The 20,079-nt window shown below is 47.7% G+C and overlaps 1 protein-coding gene across 1 annotated transcript in view; it reads left to right on the plus strand.

Moving 5' to 3' along the window:
- The first annotated feature begins 548 nt into the window (after positions 1-548).
- Positions 549-20,079, plus strand: part of LOC149362519 (uncharacterized) — a 28,970-nt gene continuing 9,439 nt past the window's right edge. Inside the window, exons 1-3 of the mRNA XM_089569733.1 lie at positions 549-644; positions 9,818-9,880; positions 18,977-19,051. Of these exons, the coding sequence (XP_089425859.1) occupies positions 612-644; positions 9,818-9,880; positions 18,977-19,051 (171 nt within the window). The 5' untranslated portion in view covers positions 549-611. The remainder of the gene's footprint in view (positions 645-9,817; positions 9,881-18,976; positions 19,052-20,079) is intronic.

Below are 20,079 nucleotides of genomic sequence, written 5' to 3' on the forward strand. Positions count from 1 at the left end.
TGCATAGCCATGCAGTTTTTGGACGATATTGGCGGTCTAGGACTCGTGATGTTGTGTTTCAAAGCTTTTTTATTTGCCGTGTCACTTTGAGGCAGTATATTGAGGTTGTTTCTTGCAGTTAAAAATAGACAGATGGGTAATATTTTTCGTGCATTAGAGAGAATCAAAATTCCTTCGGAAGCGCGTTGTGCATAGATCCCTCAGCGGCGAAGGGCCTGCCTTCCTCTGCTGATGCTACACATAAAAGTAAAGAGTAATACTCAATATTATGTTGAATATTTTGCAGTTAAATCACATTCAACTAAATGTTTTATGACCATTCCTTATTTCTACACTTCGTTTAGACTGTAGCGGTCCAGATGGGAGGAGGTTAGGAGGAGGGTGGGTGCTGCACCGGAACTACGCTCCCAGTTATGGGGAACTCTGCGCACGCCTATGATTGCAAAGGAAAACAAATAAAATAATAGCTACATCTTCGTTTAGAAAAGGAGCGCTACATCTGATAACTTTCCTGCGGCAGCGAAGATTGCACTTTTTATACAGACGTATGGGAAAATGCCAAGGCCACCTCAGTCGCCACGAGAATAACTTACGCCTGCAAGGACGAAGCAATGACGCTGAACATACGTGCCGCATCAGTAAAGGTGAGGTATGAAATATGCCCTCATTAAAGTCTGAAAGAGCCATTACATGCAAAACATCAGGTTATATGCAAAATAATATTGGTGACGTGAGGAACCAAGGAAGCTGGATTCGTTCGGCTTACGACGGGGTATTTTAAAGAAAGCGAACTGATTTTTTGGTGGGCAGAGCGTTGGTAGTATCGTGTTTTGCTGCTGGGAGCGCATAGGGTGAACATTCCAGTGTGAGTAAGCCGACTTCCGTCACTGAAGAAGGTCAGAATAGTTTCGGCAGAGTTTAGTGTGGCAACTGTTTTCTGCCAGTGTTGTTTTATTGCGAAAGCAATACTGCGCTAGGTTTTGAGCCTTCAGTGTGGTCCCGGCGGTAGTCACGTTTGACCTTTAGACGGCTTCCAGTTTGATGACGCGTGGAGGCGCTCGCGTCTCTCTGACGTCATACCGAGGTGAAATCTGAGCTACCAAGTCGGTTCGTCGGCGCGGTCCCAGCGCTAGCCACGGAGCGCCACAGATCCCAGTCAGTTAGAGAGGGGACTGCGTTCATTTCAAGGAAAGGAAAGGCGTCCTACCAACTGTGTGGTTTAGTGGACACCTCAGTAACATTTTCAGCTAATTCCGGCGTTCATTGTTGCGCTCTGACACAGACAGCGTTGTAGACTGCATTGATTTGGAGGAAAAGAAAGGCGCCTTACCAACTCTGTGGTTTACTGGACACCTCAATAACATTTTCAGCTAATTCCGGCGTTCATTGTTGCGCTCTGACACAGACAGCGTTGTAGACTGCATTGATTTGGAGGAAAAGAAAGGCGCCTTACCAACTCTGTGGTTTACTGGACACCTCAATAGCACTTTAAGCTAATTCTGGCGTTCCGTGCTGCACTTAGGCTTTCGCCTTTCACTACATTAATCGCTATAGTTGCTCGTAATTTGCTTTCGCAACCTTCCCGGCTTAACCAAGCTAAGCCTCTGCCAATATTTTTCGAATGGCTGACTTCCGTGAAGATCGTGCGGCATTGAAATTTTAAGGTGGAAGCCTTTAATGCCTCATCGTTGTAAGCAGGAGTTCTCGACATAAATGTCACGCTTTTAAATTGGTCGAAATGGTCGTGACGTCACAGTGCGCGAATTTCAAACAGGGTCAATTGTACTTCGGCTACCAAACAGACAACCAATTAGAGGGATGGTACAGTCATGCTTCAAGTAAAATAAATTGTAAGATGGGTACTGGGATGGTTAGAGTACTGTGCGCCGGCGGTAGACACAGAGACACAGGCCTCGTAGACACAGAGGTCGAGCACCACGAGCACACACACAAAGCGATGGCAATGCCGCTCAACACAACGGTAAGAAGTTCGTCGTCGTCTTCGCTTGAACAGGAACTTCTTCGTCGTTACAACTGCCCCCCGGGGAGAAGAGGAGCCATCCTGGCGACTTACGGCGTAGGTGGGACGGCCGGGTCATAATACGGCTTGAGGCGCTGGACGTGAACAGTCTCGCGTCCGCGCCGGCGAAGATCAGGAGACGGCATCAGCGGTTCCACCACGTAATTAACAGGCGAGGTGCGTTCCACAACTCGGTAGGGGCCGTGAAACTTTGAAAGAAGTTTCGAGGAGAGGCCCGGAGTACTGGATGGAATCCAGAGCCACACGAGGCTACCAGAAGAAAAGTGCGGGGACGTGTGATGGCTGTCGTGGCGGGATTTCCGACGGTATTGGGCCTCAGTTGTGAGAGAACGGGCGATTTGGCGACACTCTTCTGCGTGTCGTGCAGCTTGCGAAATAGGAGTACACTCAGATGCGTCAGGCTGGTATGGGAGAATGGTATCGAGTGGAGCAGAAGGATGACGGCCGTAAAGAAGATAGAACGGTGAGAAGCCGGTAGTCGACTGCGTTGCGGTGTTGTAGGCGTACGTCACATACGGAAGGACGAGATCCCAATTGGAATGGTCTGATGAGACGTATATAGAGAGCATATCACCGAGGGTACGGTTAAATCTTTCTGTAAGGCCGTTAGTTTGCGGGTGATAGGCAGAGCTTGTTCGGTGAATGATGTTGCACTGGCGGAGCAAGGCTTTGACAACTTCCGATAAGAAAACGCGGCCTCTGTCACTCAGCAGTTCGCGCGATGCGCCGTGGCGAAGAATGAACCGTCGCAAAATGAAGGAGGCTACGTCAGACGCTGAGGCGGATGGAAGGGCGGCGGTTTCTGCATACCTCGTCAAGTGGTCAACGGCGACGATAGCCCAACGGTTACCGGCTGCAGTGTAGGGAAGAGGTCCATACAAATCAATGCCTACGCGGTCGAATGGGCGCGGTGGGCAAGGTAGCGGCTGCAACTCGCCTGCAGAACGGTGAGCAGGGGGCTTGCGACGTTGGCAGGGCAGGCATGAGCGGATGTGCTTAAGGATGAAGTTATATATTCCGCGCCAGTAGTAACGCAGCCGGATCCGATTGTATGTTTTGAAGACTCCTGCGTGTCCGCATTGTGGGTCAGCGTGGAAATAATCACAGACTTGAGAGCGGAGATGGCGAGGAACAACTAGTAACCACTTGCGACCATCTGCGCTGTAGTTGCGGCTGTAAAGGAGATTGTCACGAATGGCGAAGTGAGAAGATTGGCGACGGAGAGCGCGTGATGGAGAAGCCGCCGTCCGAGCGCCATGCTATCGAAGAGCAAGTTGATAAAATGCTCCAAGACGGCGTGATCCAGCCCTCCAGTAGCCCTTGGGCTTCGCCTGTTGTGCTGGTCAAGAAGAAAGACGGCTCCATCCGATTTTGTGTCGACTACCGCCGCCTTAATAAGATTACGCGGAAGGATGTCTACCCTCTTCCGCGCATCGATGACGCTTTGGACTGTTTGCAAGGGGCCGAACTATTTTCTTCCCTCGATCTTCGTTCCGGATATTGGCAGGTCCCCATGGAAGCGGCCGATCCCCCAAAACCGCTTTTGTAACCCCCGACGGCTTATACGAATTTACAGTTATGCCTTTCGGCCTTTGTAATGCGCCTGCAACATTTGAGAGGATGATGGACACCATTTTGCGGGGATTAAAATGGAAGGTATGCGTCTGCTACCTCGACGACATCGTCGTCTTTTCTGCGGACTTTGACACCCACCTCCATCGCCTGAGGCACGTCTTGAACTGCCTTTCTGACGCCGGTTTGCAGCTAAACTTGAAGAAATGCCGTTTTGCCGCTCGTAAACTCACTATCTTAGGGCACGTTGTCTCCAAGGAAGGCGTTTCTCCAGACCCAGCCAAACTTCGTGCGGTCGCTGCTTTTCCCAAGCCTACATCTGTCAAAGAACTGCGCAGCTTCCTTCGCCTGTGTTCCTACTTTCGTAGGTTTATTCGCAACTTTGCATCGATTGCTGCCCCTTTAACACAACTCGTACCCAGCACCTCCACCAAATGTAAGATGGGTACTGGGATGGTTAGAGTACTGTGCGCGGGCGGTAGACACAGAGACACAGGCCTCGTAGACACAGAGGTCGAGCACCACGAGCACACACACAAAGCGATGGCAATGCCGCTCAACACAACGGTAAGAAGTTCGTCGTCGTCTTCGCTTGAACAGGAACTTCTTCGTCGTTACAAAATAAATAAATAAATCCTAGTAGGAAATTGGTCCAGCTGGGGAGAAAGAGAGAGAAAAAACTTTATTTACAAAGGAATTCGGGGCACGCCCCAGGCTCCCCGCACGACCCCACTGCACTCAAGTGTTTATGTTCCTGAGCTCCATAACACTGGCAGCACGGCCGGTGGCGATGGTCTGCACGGCCGGGTCCTCCGAGTGCAGCAGGGTCTCCCAGTCCTCCCAGGTCTTGAAGTTCTCTAGGTCCCGCGGGGGAGGGTCCGCCGGGCAGGGGGAAAGGATGTGGAGGGAAGAAGCGAAGGGTTCTGGGCATAGGGCGCAAGCAGGAGTGGGGAAGGAGGGATGATAGTGGGTTAGGGTAAGCGGCGAGGGGAGAGTATGTGTTTGTAATCTGCGCCAGAGTGTTGCGTGTCTGTTATCTAGGGAGGGGTGGGGCGGGGGGTAGAGCTGGCGAGAGGCTCTGTATGCCTGGGTCAGGTCACTGAATGAGTGCATGCGATCCTTCGTGAATCCCCGATCCGAGGCCACCTGAGCCCGGTTTAAAGAACCTCGGGCTAAAAGGTTGGCGGCCTCGTTTCCGGGATTCCCGGAGTGCGCAGGCATCCATATCAGCTCCACTTGGCGGGGCGGGGGTGCATCGGGCGAGTCCAGTATGCCAAAAGCAGGGACATGAACTCGGCCTCGAGCAAAATTTAGAATCGCAGTTTTAGAGTCAGTTAAAATATACCGGGCTTCCGTGCGGGTTATAGCAAGTGCAATGGCGGCGTCCTCTGCAGCCTCTGGGGACGTATCTGGAGGGAGAGGTAGTGTGAGGAGGGTGGACGAAGAGGAGTCCACCGCAGCTGCTGTCGCTTCATCACCCGTGCAGGCAGCGTCCACCCATACGGCGTCCGGCTGGGGGCCGTACGCTCGATGGAGTGCCTTCGCACGGGCTCTGCGGCGCTGCTCATGGTGGGACGGGTGCATATTCCTCGGGAGCGGCCTGATGAGAAGCTCTCGGTGAAGGGATCGTGGGATGGCGAGAAGGGTTGGGTCGTTGGCCGGTATTCTGATTCCCAGGGAGTCCAGGATATACCGACCTGTGGAAGTTTTTGTGAGCCTGATGTATTGGGCCTGTCGGTGGGCCTCCACCAGTTCCCCGATCGTGTTGTGGAGGCCCAGGCCTAGTAATCTGTCTGTGGGTGTGTTGAGGGGAAGATGAAGTGCTACCTTGAATGCCTTGCGAATCAAAGCATCCAAAGCGTTTATGTCATGTTTAGATAGTTGTAAGTATGGGGTAGTGTACAGTACACGGCTGAGGACAAAGGCATGAATGAGGCGACATAGGTCGCGCTCCTTCATGCCTCTATGATGTCCCGAAACCCTGCGGATGAGGTGCGATATCGCGCCTGCAACCTGCTTGAGTTTCTTTAGGGTAGTGGTGTTTTTGCCATCGTTCTGGATGTGCAAGCCCAATACACGGAGGGTGCCAACCTCAGGTACCGGGTAACCATTCAATTCAATGGCAATGGGGGAGCGGGGACAGCGGTGGTTGTTAGGCCGGATGAGGAGCAGTTCGGACTTCTCTGGGAAGCAAGACAGTCCGATGGTCCGTGCGTAATTTTGTGTGAGGGTGGCTGCTTCCTGTAAGGTGTTCTCTATGTCGCCGTCACTGCCGTGGGTGGTCCACAGGGTGATATCGTCGGCATAAAGAGTGTGCTTGAGGTGGGAAATAGTTGCCAATTTCCGGGCGAGGGGTATGAGGGTTATGTTAAAGAGAAAGGGGGAAAGGACGGACCCTTGAGGGGTGCCGATACTCTGAAGTGTGTAGGAGGTGGAAGACAGAGGGCCAAAGTGTATCTCAGCCGTGCGGTCAGTCAGGAATGCTTGAATGTAGGCATACGTGCGCACACACACATTCAATGGGGATAGAGCAGTCATGATCGCCTGATGTTCAATGCGATCAAAAGCTTTGGAGAGATCCAAAGCTAAGACTGCCTTGGTGTGACCTGGAAGAAGCGGGTCAAAAAGGTCGTGTGTGAGTTGCAGCATGGCATCCTGTGCGGATAGATGAGGGCGGAATCCCACCATGCTATGCGGGTAGAGATTGTTGTCCGCCATGTGACTTGTGAGTCTCGCTAACACAACATGCTCGAGGAGCTTCCCGAGGCATGAGGTTAGCGAAATCGGGCGAAGGTTTTGAATGGTGAGTGGTTTGTTGGGTTTTGGTATAAACATTACCTTCGCGTGGCGCCAGGACTGCGGGAGGTTACCCTCCCTCCAGCACTGGTTGAAGTATTTCGTAATGTGGGTGATCGATTGGTCATCCAGATTACGGAGCATGGAGTTTGTGATTTGGTCTGCACCAGGTGCGGAGTTGGCGCGGAGAGTCAGGAGGGCCACTCTGACTTCCGTCTCCGTGATGCCGGTGTCGAGTGGAATCGAACCAGGGTGCCCAGAGTGCGAGGCGAACACCCTGACCACTCCGCCATGCCAGCTCGATGGTTTGAACTTAGCAAAGGCGAGTCTAATGAATACGTTGTTTTCGTTCGCTCCCATCTTCCTGCCTTCTCTTACGGCGAGGTTCAGGTGTCCACCGAGATATGCGAGACAGATACATTTCCTTTCTTCAAAAACCAATTTACCGACCAGCAAGGCATAGAGCCGAACGGGTGACGGCATTCTGAGGACTCCCTGGCAGCGTTCCAAGCCGCTGTTGCGTTCCACTCTTAGAGGCAAAGCTTAACATCGTACCACACATTAGTGACACGGGCAGCAACACCGCGCTTAAGGCATTCGCCTCACCGCAATTTAGGTCAGCAAAGCACCCCTCTTAATTTTTAATTCTTGCTCGGAAAAACTGGAACGGTGACTCTTTAAATGTTTAAAACAGCATACAAACACAACAATAATGCGCAAACCAAAGCGTTCCTCAAATCCCGAATCAAAGCAACAATTCAGCTAGTGGAAGACTTCAAGTTCGCTTCGCCCCAAGAAAGCTCGTCAGGTGAAAGTGAATCGCCAAACAATGCTGCATTGTTTTTTTTTATGTGAGTGGAGTCGTCCATTCCGTGTTGGTCCCGCAAGGTAAGATAGTTAGCTTGGTTTTGTACTTTGAAGTTTTGAAACGATTGCGCAGAACTTTTCATTACGGCGTCTCTTATAACCTGAGTCGCTTTGGGACATTGAACCCCCTAAACCAAACAAAGCCAGTTCTTAACCAAGAATGATATCACCCTTGTTTCTCAACTCTCACCCGCCATTGCCCCTTGCGACATTTTTTGTTTCCTAGAACGAAAAGACACATGAAAGGAAAACGTTTTGCGGTTCTTGCTGAGGAGAAGAAATAAATAAACGAGGGAGACGCCGTCAAGCGCCACAAAAGATGAATTTAAACAATGTTTTGAAAAACAGATTTAAAGATAACACCAGAGTGTGAGTGCAAGTGGAGAGTACTCTGAAGGGGATTGAAGGTGTGTGTTTAAAGTGTGAATAAAGAAGTTAAAAAAAGTTCTTTTTGGGTAGCTCCTGGCGTGTCGGAATAAATATTTCTTCACCTATAGCGCGGGCGAGCGCGGCTTCGGTCGCTTATCGGTTTTTTGAGCAGCGTCCGTTCCGGCGGACGCAGTTGTTGCTGCGACGTGCGTCTTTTCTTTCCTTTTTCTCTTTCTTCTGATCTTTTGACACTCCTCCATCTGCACGTGGCAGCGGTGGTGGCTCGGCTTGAGCCAGTAGGCAGGCCCGTGCAATTTCCTTTTCATGCTTCTCTCAGTCACAACAACAACAACAACTATATTACTCTGTGAGGAGTATAATCGTTATAGCAGTCGCTGTCTTAGGCAGCAGATTTCTGGTTCTAGGGATTTAATAACAGTATTAAGTAGGGTGATTCACGCTTTGGAGGCATTTGCACATAAAACATTACAATGTAGTCTACGACTTCAGAACCTTTTCAACTCAATGCGAAGCGTTTTGGAGTAATTGCCAGCTGTGAAAAAAAAGTATAAACAAAAGCTTCGGGACAAAAAATATGTCGGCTAACCCTATTTCACAGTTTATATTATCAATCCAGCCTACAAAGTAATTTCTTTCATAGATCCTATTACTTATCATGCCACATTGGTCATCCCCACAAAGTTGCCATCCCCTTATGCGAAACAACTTCTTCTTTACGCTCATTTGTTAGCCGTACTTCTGAGGAATGGAACGCTGTTCCTGATGAAATTGTATATATTACTGACATAAATAACTTTCGCAAAGCTTTGGCTGGTGCATAAATTCTGACAATTTTGTTCTGCACTACTGTATTTTTGTCTTAGCTAACACTGTATCCACAGGATTCATCTATTTATGTACCCGTTTTCTTTTTCTCCATTGTTCGCTCAATATTTTCTGCCCACTCCACTCTGCAATGCCTGCAAGGTCCTGAGGGTAAAATAAAATAAATAAATAAAATTACCATATTCGCGAAGAACCTCTAGGGACGCTCTGCTTCTCTCAAAATTAAAAGTTTAAAATATCCGCACTGAGCTGCGCGGTGTTCGCTACTGCCGGCCAGCATATGACGCTAGCTGCACAGTTTTGCACGAAAGCTGGACATGATTCATTCCCACTACGGCTGGAGTGTATCGGAGTGTTCTATATTTATTACTGGGTATTTTTTGCTGTATTTATTGCGTTTAGTGTTATATTTGCGGTATTCACAAAAGGATTTACGAATAGCTTTCCACGAGCCCTGCGCGTCCATATTCCAGAAAGCTTATAAAAATTTTGAAACTAAAGACAATGTCCTGAAGTCTGCACCCTAGAAATTCAGCAAATTTTAAGGTGGAAGCCTTTAATGCCTCGTCGTTGTAAGCAGTTCTCGACAGAATCGTCACGCTTTTCAATTAGTCGAAACGGTAGTGCCGTCAAAGTGCGCGAATTTCAAACGGGGCCAATTGTACTTCGGCTAGTAACCATGCAACCAATTAAACAGATCGTGTAGTCATGCTCCAAGCAAGTGGGACTGAGTTTAGTTAATTGCTTAATTACCCAATTAGCCTAATTAGCCTTACTAGTCAGGCCAAATAAATAAATAAAACCGAGTAGGAAATTGGTTTAGCTTCGGAATCGAACCCCGGTCTCCGGAGTGCGAGACGAGCATGCTACCACTCCGCCATGCCAGCTTTTTTTTTTCTTTATTGACCTCCGCCATGCCAGCACGATGGTTTGGAATGAACAAAGGCCCGTCTAGTGAATACGGTGTTTTCGTTCACTCCCATCTTCCTCCCTTCCCTTACGGCGAGGTTTAGGTGTCCACTGAGATATGAGAGACAGATGCATTTCCTTTTCTCAAAAACCAATTTGCCGACGAGCAAGGCGTAGAACCGAACGGGCGATGGCGTTCTTTGGACACCCTGGCAGCGTTGCAAGACGCTGTCGCGTTCCACTGTCAAAGGCGAAGCTTAACATCTTAAACACACATCAGTGACACAAGCAGCAACACCGCGCTTAAGGCTTTTGCCTCACCGCACTTTAGGTCAACAAAGTGCCCCCCCCCCCCCCCTGAATTTTTTTGAAGGGTTGTTTTTTAGCGAGTCATTCCTTCGTTTTTCCTCCTTTTAGGAAAACAACAGAGTCTGTGCATTCACTAGGCTGTGCTACGCCTTGATCCAAGAAAACAAAAACGTAAGGAGAACCAGATTTTATTTTTTATTCTCTCCATACAAAAGCTTGACCAAAAATTTTTAGCCACATGTTTGCGTGTCGCGCTTATGTTTGCGTAGCATTGTAACGTACCGAACTGCTAATCTCTCGGTATTGTGACTTGCATTCAATACCCATTTTCATTCGGCGTTTACTACAGAAAAGCTCTTAACTATTGTCCCATCTAATTAATTGTGTTCTATTGACGGTCTTCGCGTTTCTAATGAAGGTGCTGTTATTTTAGTTTTTGAATTGTACACCAAAAAGAGCTGTGATCCGATGATTTACCGGATAATTTCTTGTAGGGTATGCTTTTTGGGCCTCGCCGCTAATATTTGAGTAAATCTCTTCCAACCGACACAGTTAATACGTCTTGTATTCTTAAAAAAAGGCCTCCCCCGTGCAAATCGATGAAGTGCAGATGTTTCCAGGTATACACCTATTTTATTGAGAGTGAATTCGGTAATTTGCTCGAACATATTACTTTAAAGCCTACCATATTTAACCTCCAGTCGAGCGATGTCCTGTGTTATGTCCCGAATGATTTTCAATGTGGATTCAGAACCATTCCACATTAACCTTAGTTCCTGCGTGAAATCTTTCTTTTCGATATGAATTAAAAGGTTGATAGCACATCTATAGACTTATCGAAGGTACTTGACACTGTCCTTCACTGCGACGTCTTGCAGAAGCGCCACTTTATATGAAATTCCATTAACTTATCGTCTAGGTACCTTGGCACAAAAGGTCGAACCGGGTGGCGAAAACGCCCAATTTTCACATTCGACGGTATGCAGTCGCCTTCGAATGTGAGCTTGATGCGCTGACATCTTCCAAGGCACTGAACTTCCATTATTGAAATGCTGTTGGACGGTGGCAGACTAAAATAGGCAAATCAGCGTCAGCGACGGGCATGTCGAAGTTGTAAATGACGCCTGCTGTATTGCCGCTGTTTTGGAGGACATGCAGAAAGTGCATGGGGATCGGACACGTGAGTGGCGTCTTCAAAGAACCCCACCGTGTGCCTTAGATGTTCTGAGTCACATTGCGGTAACGTTTGCCGCTCGACTACCCTGAAGTGTGCCAACTGCCGTGCCCCTCACGATTCCTCCTCGAAAGACTGCCCCCGCCTAAAGAACGAACGAGCAGTGCAGAAGTAAATTGTCCGAGACCGTTCTACGCAGAGAGAGGCCACTTCTAAGGTGCGACTACGTCGTTCGCGTCGTCGAAAGACTTCTAAGAAAGCCATTAATTTTGGTAGGGAGGCCTATAGTATTGCTGAATCTTGTCCTCCTCCTCTACCTGCCATACCAAATCAACTGAGGCCGATGGTTGATAACGCAAGATTTGCTGCTTCGGCCGTTACATGGGCGTGACTCTCAAAACCTTGCACGTCCACTGGGCCAGAAAAGTCAATGCCACCTCCAAGTTCTAAGCCTGCTGTTAATCCGTAGAGAGGCCAAGATCTCGGCCATAGCCAAGAACTGCAGGTTATAGCAATGCGGATGTCCGTCCTGAGTATCGTCGGCGCTGTGCTGGCAGGCCTGCGCACGCCAACAGAACAGAATGCGCTGCAAGTGCTGGACGCGCTATTTCCAGTTCTAGCGGCTCTAAAGTAGCAGGAAAAATTGCTCTCCCGGCACTAACATTTGAAAAGCAGCTTAAGCAAGTCTCTAATTTTCAATGAATTGCCCGTGACCCCAGTCCCAAATTTCAGATATTCGGCAATATGCTTACGTAAATAATTTCCCCACTGAGCCGAATGTACCAAAGATATTTCGCCTGTCAGGCTACGAGGCATTTGCACCTCCCACGCTCCGAGGGAACAGTAAAGTCATCGTCTATATTCGGCGTGAACTTACATATGTGCTTCATCCAGTTCCTAAATATAACGACAACCAGTACGTTTGCGTAACAGTGAAGAGGCGTAATCTCTTGTTTACGCTCGCAGGTGCGTATATGTTGCCATCAAGTCGATTTGACGCCGCATGATTGAGCGACCTGATGGAAGTTACACCCGGCCCTTGGATCGTCATGGGCGACTTTAAAACTCACCACATTATGTGGGGAAGCATTAGAATGAACATTAGGGGACGGAAACTTGAGTCCTTCACCTCTGAGATTGACCTTCACTGTTTATATGACGGCTCCCCAACCTATCTTCGAGGGGCAAGTTACAGCAGTTGCCTTGACTTGCCTTTCGTTTCTTATTGCGTTATCAGCAACGTCCGGTCGATTTCAGATATTGAAACCCGCGAAAGTGAGCATATGCCTACATATCTGATCATTAATGGCCTTTCCACATGAACCTCTGCCACATGCATGCGACGCATCGATTGGTCAGTGCTTCAAACACTTATGGAAGATGGTTGCAGAGAAGGTTCATTCGCTATTTTGGAAGAGAAAATCCAAGGAAAACGCGAGACGCTTATTCACCCAATTACTAAGTACACGAAATTCAATATGTAGTTGCAGCGCCCGCGATCACTGCGACGGAGGGCAGAACGTAGATCCCGATGCACAAAGTCGAGCCTCGACCTCTGAGATGCGAGGCCCATGCAAAAGAAAATTCAGCGCAGAATTCAAGCCCTGAAGGCGCAACGTTGGAGGTCATTCTGTGAAACGCTTGATCCACGGAAACCTTTGTCACGTGTCTGGAATGTTGTTCGTGGCCTTCGAACATTCCCACACCAGCTGCACCCTTTTAAGTCTCTTGCATTCTACCAATGACGTGGCGAGGTCAAGGTAGCTGAGGATTACTGCGCTAAGGTCGCAGGATCATCCACCCCACTTTGAAGGCTGCATTAAAGCGATTTTCCCGCTTTTCGCCATTCTCGGATGGACCTTCCCTCCTGCGTGGAGGAGCTTGACGCCCTGCTGTCTGGTTGCAGACGGTCATCAACGCCGGGACCCGACGGTGTGCGTTCCACTGCACTTGCTAACCTTGGACAAGAAGCTAGGCGTGTTCTTTTTGAGTATTGCAACAAATAATGGTATGAGCGCACAATTCCAACGAGTGGAGGTCCAGTCGTCTAGTTTCGCTCATGAAATCAGAGAAATCGCCTTTGGACCTGACATCATACCGTCACATTGTGCTGGCTAGCTGCGGTGGCAAAGTACTGGAAAGGATGGTACTTACAGGTACTAAGTGGTACCTGCAGCGCCACCGCATATATCCAGTTATATTGGCCGGGTTTCGACGTGGACGCCTTCAATTGACAACGCGGTTGATTTGGTACCATACGTCCAGCGTGAAAAACATTTGATGCCCTTGACCACGGCATTGTTACTGGATATGAAGGGCGCACACGACAATGTAACTCATCAGGCTATTTTGGACGCTCTGAATTTGCCGAGCTTGGTGGTCGCGTATTCTGCTAGATATACAGTAATTTATAGAACAGATCTCTCTTTGTGCAGACTGGGGATGCCCCAACTTCTTTTCATTTCATTTCCCGTGGAGTCTTCCAGGGTAGAGTGCTTAGCCCAACGCTGTTCAACCTTACGATTTTCGGGCTTCTCGATATACTACCACAGTCGGCGCAACTGCCAATCTATGTAGACGACATCTGTATCTCGGCAGCCGGAGTTACACGCGCACAAGCTCGAGCGAGACTTTAGAAGACGTCAAGTATTCTTGCTGCCCAGCTCCACCTGTTACGCTACACATTTAATAAACTGAAAACTGCTCGCTTGTTGCCTCTACATGCAACTACATGTCTCATTATACCGTAGGCATAAACGACCTAGCAATACTCTTACGCAAAGATCCATCGGTTTCTGGGAGCAATCATCGACCGAAATCAATGATAGGCCCCCTGTATTTTATACATGATAAAGAGACTGACAGCGATTTATCACGTTCTCTCCTTTATTGGGGGAAAGTCAGGGGGAGTGTCAGTGCGGTCGATGATGCAGCTCTACAACGCCTTGTTCATGGGATTTCTTCGCTACAGTCTCCCTGCATATGAAAACATTCGAGACACAAACATACGAAGCCTGTAAAGCGTTCAAGCTCAAGCTCCCCGGACTTGCCTAGGATTGTCGAATTGTGCCTCTTTGGCCGCATCTTTACTCATCACCCAGGAGCATTCAATCGCTACCTGCCTAAAGGTTGTAGCACTGAGGGCACATTTTCGATACATATCCCGGCTCCCTCTCACCACCTTGCCATTTTTCCTATTACCAGGCCGCGCACATTGTTTAAAAACACCACTGATTCACATCGCGCCATTCTGCCATCCCTATTTACACCCGCCTCTATACCGTCCTCGCCACTTTGCAGCCTGCACAATCGCCGTGTGCTTCTCTGAATACCTGGCATCAGGAAGAAGACCGATATATCACCGATAGAACTAAAACAAGTCACTCTTAAATATTTTCATGAGCACCATGCAAACCGGGTGCACACCTACACCGATGGCGCAGTGAACTGTAACAGTTCTTCGGGCTCCGTGGTCTTCTCTGCAAGGACTACACAAGTTAGAGTTCGGATAGATCACCAGACTTCTTCGACCGGTGCAAAACTAACCGCTCTTCGTGCTGCCATTGAACTCATCAATGAGCAGCGCCCTCGGCAGTGGTCTATTTTCACCGATTCCAAAGCTGCCCTTCAAGGCTTACAAGCTGCTCTTCGCTGTTTAGCTCATGAACAACTGGTCGCGGAAATTCGACAACTATATCCCTCTGCCATCAATAATTGGCATGACACTATGTACCAATGACAGGCAATCACCGCGCGGATGAGGTCGCGAGAACTGCTCACTACGACGGCGATTTTGTGTCGATCCCCATTACGAGATGAGACGCAGCGGGCAGGTTTCGTACACTTGCACGGGACATCACGTTTGCCGCGTGAAATTCCGGACAATTTTCTAATTCGCGTTTTAAATCCTTGGACCCGGATCTCAAGCTCCGGCTTCCATCCGACCTGCCACGATGTGAAAAAAACTGCTGTGTCGCCTGTGGCTTAGTGTAGCTTTCACCAACCATTACTCTTATTAATCGCTATGGCTGATAGCCCTGCATGTGCCATCTGCAGGAATCAAAAGGATATATCCCACATTATATGTGACTGCTGTGCCTGCAGCGCCAAAAGGCACTCTCTCGAGGGTGTGCTGGAGCGTCTAGATCCACCACCACTGAAGGAAATGAAGATTCTCGGCTGCTGGCCGCAGCGATCGTCGGCGGTGAAGGCCTCCAAAGCACTGCCCAGCTTCTTACGAACTTCTGGCCTGCATGATAGGTTCTGACTTTAACGACTCTGACTTTTGATAGTGACTTCAATTTTCTGGTACTCTCCCTTCTCTTTATTTTTTCTATCCCCTCACCCCTTCCCCCCCAGCCGTGTGTGGTAGCAAGCCTTTAGTAATTCTTCCAGTTAACCTCCCTGCCTTTCCTCGCCATCCTCCTACCGACTAGGTAGCAAGATTTTTCTCATTGCAACACACACACACGCGCACACACACACACACACACACACACACACACACACACACACACACACACACACACACACACACACACACACACACACACACACACACACACACACACACACACACACACACACACACACACACACACACACGTACACGCACACGCACATGCACACGCACGCACACACGCACACACGAATATATATATATATATATATATATATACGACAGAAGCCAACATCACTATTGTGATACATTCCAGCGGCTAAAAAGACAGGGACGAAGGTAGACGAGACAGGACGAACGCCGGCGTTCGTCCTGTCTCGTCTACCTTCGTCCCTGTCTTTTTAGCCGCTGGAATGTATCACAATAGTACTACGAACCAACTAGCCAAACTTTCTACGCTTAAAGCCAACAGCCACAGAAACCAAGGGGCACAGGAGATTTTTTTTTAAATTTATTTATTTAATTTGTGGTGTTGATCAATTTAGAATATTACTGAATATGCTATCGCTTAATGCTAATTGATTAGAAAAGCAGAAGAAAAAACAACCTAATGCCGCCGGTTGGAACCGGTGCGAATGGTATATATATATATATGTATATATATACCATTCGCACCACACTGTTTTGTATTAGGTCGGCTTCTTTCTTTGCTTTGTACTACCAGCAACGAATGAAACGCGAACAAGAAATCTCAGATGGGAACACAAAAACAGCAGCATATTAGCTCCTGGGGAGCAATTGCAGGCGATGTTGATTAGCACTTCTCAAGAAGGGTCCTTGCGCTTTCCAAGTGAAATTGTCATGTGTAAGTATTGAACTTTCCCTGGCTAAGAGCTTCTCACTTATCTGTTCGTGGCTGTGTTGTCTTGTTCGCGTTTCATTTCTTGCTGATAGTACATCAAAGATCGACCACTTCATACATTCAGAAATATGTGCGAGTATGCTCACGATATTGCGAATCATTATAAAATTATACAAGCTTTGTATAATGACTTCTTAAGAATATGAATTCAGTACAAACCTGCACTCAAAGATGATTACTAACCTGTAAAGTGATTGCATCTTTACTTTGCTAAATCAATCGTCACGTGGCACATCGCCGACTAGTATCTAAGCGTTCTGCGCTAAATACTTGAACTATATTCTAGTCGGTAATTTTTTCTTTTGGCAGCAGTTCGCTGTTGATAATAATTATTCCCCTACTATTACTGCTTCTTACTTCAATTTGTTTCAAACCTTTAAGTACATTGATGTTCCACAATACATTAGCAGCACTGCCCAGATCCTTAGACTAAGACTAGTCATGTATTCATGAAATGACTGCCATGAAAATACAAATGCTTTGGTACTGAGCAGTATTAAAAGTTATTTCGGGTGTAGCACAGAGCAGCTTCATCGCCCGTTGTTTTTCCAATGCTACATTAATGATTTTCTAGATAGAATTTTAGAAGTGTGTGATGAGAGGCTAGCTGGTAAGACATTCTGAAGACATAAAACTACGCAGGAGACAGGACACAGAAAAGATGCAGACAGGACGAGCGTAGACTGAAACTGATTTATTCGACGAAAAAACGACCTTCTTTCAAGAGCAACGCATGCGCAACCAAACTTAACGCCCAAAGCAAAAGTACACAATCTTATCAACCCAAAAAGTCAAGTTCCTTCTGATACAGGTGAATTGATGCCTCGCTAACACATTTTTCCGCACCGTATCTAGCAATTTGCCAGGCTTCAAAAATCTTGCGTGCCTTCCGGTCCTTCGCGCAGCCTATAATCTTCGTTTGCTTGAAAAGCGGCGTACAAAATACTCTTTTCTTCTTGTCTTTGATCTTACAAGTCTGGCAGTGCCTTGCTAAATGCTGCCCACCGTGCTGGCTCAAAGAGTTATTGTGCTCCTGAAGGCGTTTATTAATGCAGCGCCCCGTCTGCCCTACATAAACGGAACCACAGCTGAACGGTATCTCGTAGATAACTCCCATCTTACAGGCTACAAACTTAGGTCTGTGGTTGACTCCGCACCCTACTTTCTTTTGCAGGTTATTGTTAGTTAATCGGCATAGACGAGACAGTTTACATGGGGCGGAAAAGAACACGTCGACACCAAATTTCCCTCCCACCTTCTTCAAACCGTGCGAAGTCTTGTGCACATAATGAAGGACTTCAAACTTCCCCCTCTCGCTTTCAGTGAGTTCTTGTTGGTTTTTCTGCAACCATAGGGTTTTCAGCAAAGATTCTGCAACAGCTTTCAGAAGAGCAGAAGGAAAACCAGCAGAGTAAAGCCGGTCTACTTGACTGGTAAAACTACATTTCACCATGTGTGGATATGACTTGACAAGCGAGGATCTTAAACATGAGGTTGCGATTCCCCTTTTTACGAGCTTTGAGTGGCGCGAATCATAAGGTAGAAGAGCCTTCTTAGATCTTGGTAAATAGAATTATAATTTCATTGCGCTATATTTTCGGCCAAATGTATTATTTTTCAACCAAAAAAGAGCACCAATGGCAAACTTTCGCTCCAAATGGCAACGACACCATTCATTTTTGGTGTAAAAAATTTACAATGACCTCGAAGACATCGAAATACCTCATTTCTTTTGCTCCAAAAGCAGCTCATTTGTACTTTCCTTGGCTGATTACTCACAACATACTGGCTCCCACTACAAAATATAGGTGCACGGGTGTTCAGTGCACACCAAATCTTTCGCGTGCAGCTAATATAACAACTACTTCTGCTAATGCTTCTAGCACACTAAGTTTTCTGCGCCGCACTTTTAAAGTACTAGCTCGAACTTGCGTTACAGGCCTATTTAACTGTCGTCAGACCTCGACTTGATTACGCATTTTGTTCCGGAACATGTTCTGGGAACATCTCCAGGAAGCATTTTTACTTACTGTTTGTAGTTTAGGGTTGAATAACCTAACGTATCTATAACACAGGTCTACGCAAGCATGATCGAATCACCTGAGTAATATACCAGTAAACACGCTTTTAACTTTTCTTCCCTCCGTCCTCTATTCACATGTGGAAAGACCTATCGGGCTACAACGTCTTGCGGAGCAACTATCGCTTTTCGCGAGCTTCTAGTGATAAACCTCGCTGAGAATGCCTAGAGCGCCATTTCTGCATCATTGTACAATGTAATTTTCCTGAGCAGCTGAGGAGAAACCTAATGCAGCACTGCTTCAATCATCAGCTTGAGCTTTCATGTGCGACCTTCAGAAAAGCATGGTGCCAGACGGGATACAGTACTGCCACACAGGAGCCTCCCGAGGCTCGTCAAATCTGAGCGAACGATCATTGTTGCTGAGAGCAAAAAGAAAAATAGTGCGCTTTTCACATGCTCTCAGCTTACGTATAGCAGTCGTGAGGCTAAGGAAAAGACCCTGGGTACTAGAAATAGTTAAACCGTGGTGCGATAGAATAAATACGAAGCAGCTTAGCTTATGTTCTAAACGTTCTAAAAATGTGGGCAAGCCGGTCAACCTTCCACTAGCATAAAAAGAGATTGTTAACCACATCTCCCTGATAAACACAGCACCTGGACATCGGCTCTTTGATGAATATTTTCCTCTCTCTTTAAACGAAGAAGGCATGCTTGCTTTCCTTCTTTGAGTTTCTTTCAACATTACGCAGTCATCCAGTGCTTTCGGCGACCAACTGATGGATTGCTTCGAAGGAATGGTCCGTACGTGGGCCACCTTACATCCGGTGAGTATAAACAACTTTTATCTGCTGGAGATGGAAGATGTAGGGAAATAAAAGGTGCGGCAATGCATCCAAAGCTGAGGTTCAGGTTGTAAGTTACACGTGGGGGGTCACTCTCGCAATGATGCCATATAGGGAAGTGAGTAGGCCTCGCCTCACCACGCCGTGGTCTAGGCAGCAGATGACAAAATAGTTTAAATCCCCGCGAACAATGCGTGAAGAAGACAGCGGAGACAATGCCAGACATGTCTTATGCATCCACGATGGGGCACGACCAGAACCAGTTCGAATGCGGTGTAGCAGGGGAGCCTCATGCGTATAGTCCCTTAACCGCATTCAGATGGCTGAGAGGCCAGCACAGGGAAATAGAGTAGTTGAGCGCAGTTTATTTAAAGTATCGCAACAGGGACTTCATCCTAACGGTTCAGTAGAGAGCGCTTCATGGGCCAGGCTGTCAGCCACCTCGTTTCCCATGAGACCATGTGAGTAATTACCCACTGTAAACGTAAAAATGCGTTGATATGCAGTCGCTGCGCGAATTTCGGGAACTAATCAGCCGAAAAATTTCTGAGTGGAAGCCTTGCTTTAAGTGCTGAAATTTAGACCTGGAATCTGTGATAATTAGCACAGGTAGTTCAGTATAGGCTTTTGTTTTCTTAAGGCTGCCTCAGCTAAAACAATTTCAGCGCTATGGAGGACCCAGCTCTAGTGAGGCGGGCAGACCATGGGTCATTCAAAGTTGATATATGAAACAAAGGCGTATACTTGCAATGCGAAGGCATGATAACCGATGGCCTTTACGGGTAATGAAATGGATTCCAAGAAAAGGCAAGCGTAGCACGGGGCGTCAAAAAGTTAGATGGGCGGATGAGATTAGGAAGTTTGCTGGGAAGTGGTAGCCGCATCTGGCACCGGGCAGGGTTATTTGGAAAGATATGGGAAAGGGCTTTGCCATGCATTGGGAGCAGTCAAGCTGGTGCGGCTTCTGCTGAGGCCTCCATCGCTTTAGCCATTACAGATTGACTGGCAGA

Source organism: Amblyomma mixtum, chromosome 2, assembly GCF_055824585.1.
Source record: "Amblyomma mixtum isolate Tamu chromosome 2, ASM5582458v1, whole genome shotgun sequence".
NCBI lineage: Eukaryota > Metazoa > Arthropoda > Arachnida > Ixodida > Ixodidae > Amblyomma > Amblyomma mixtum.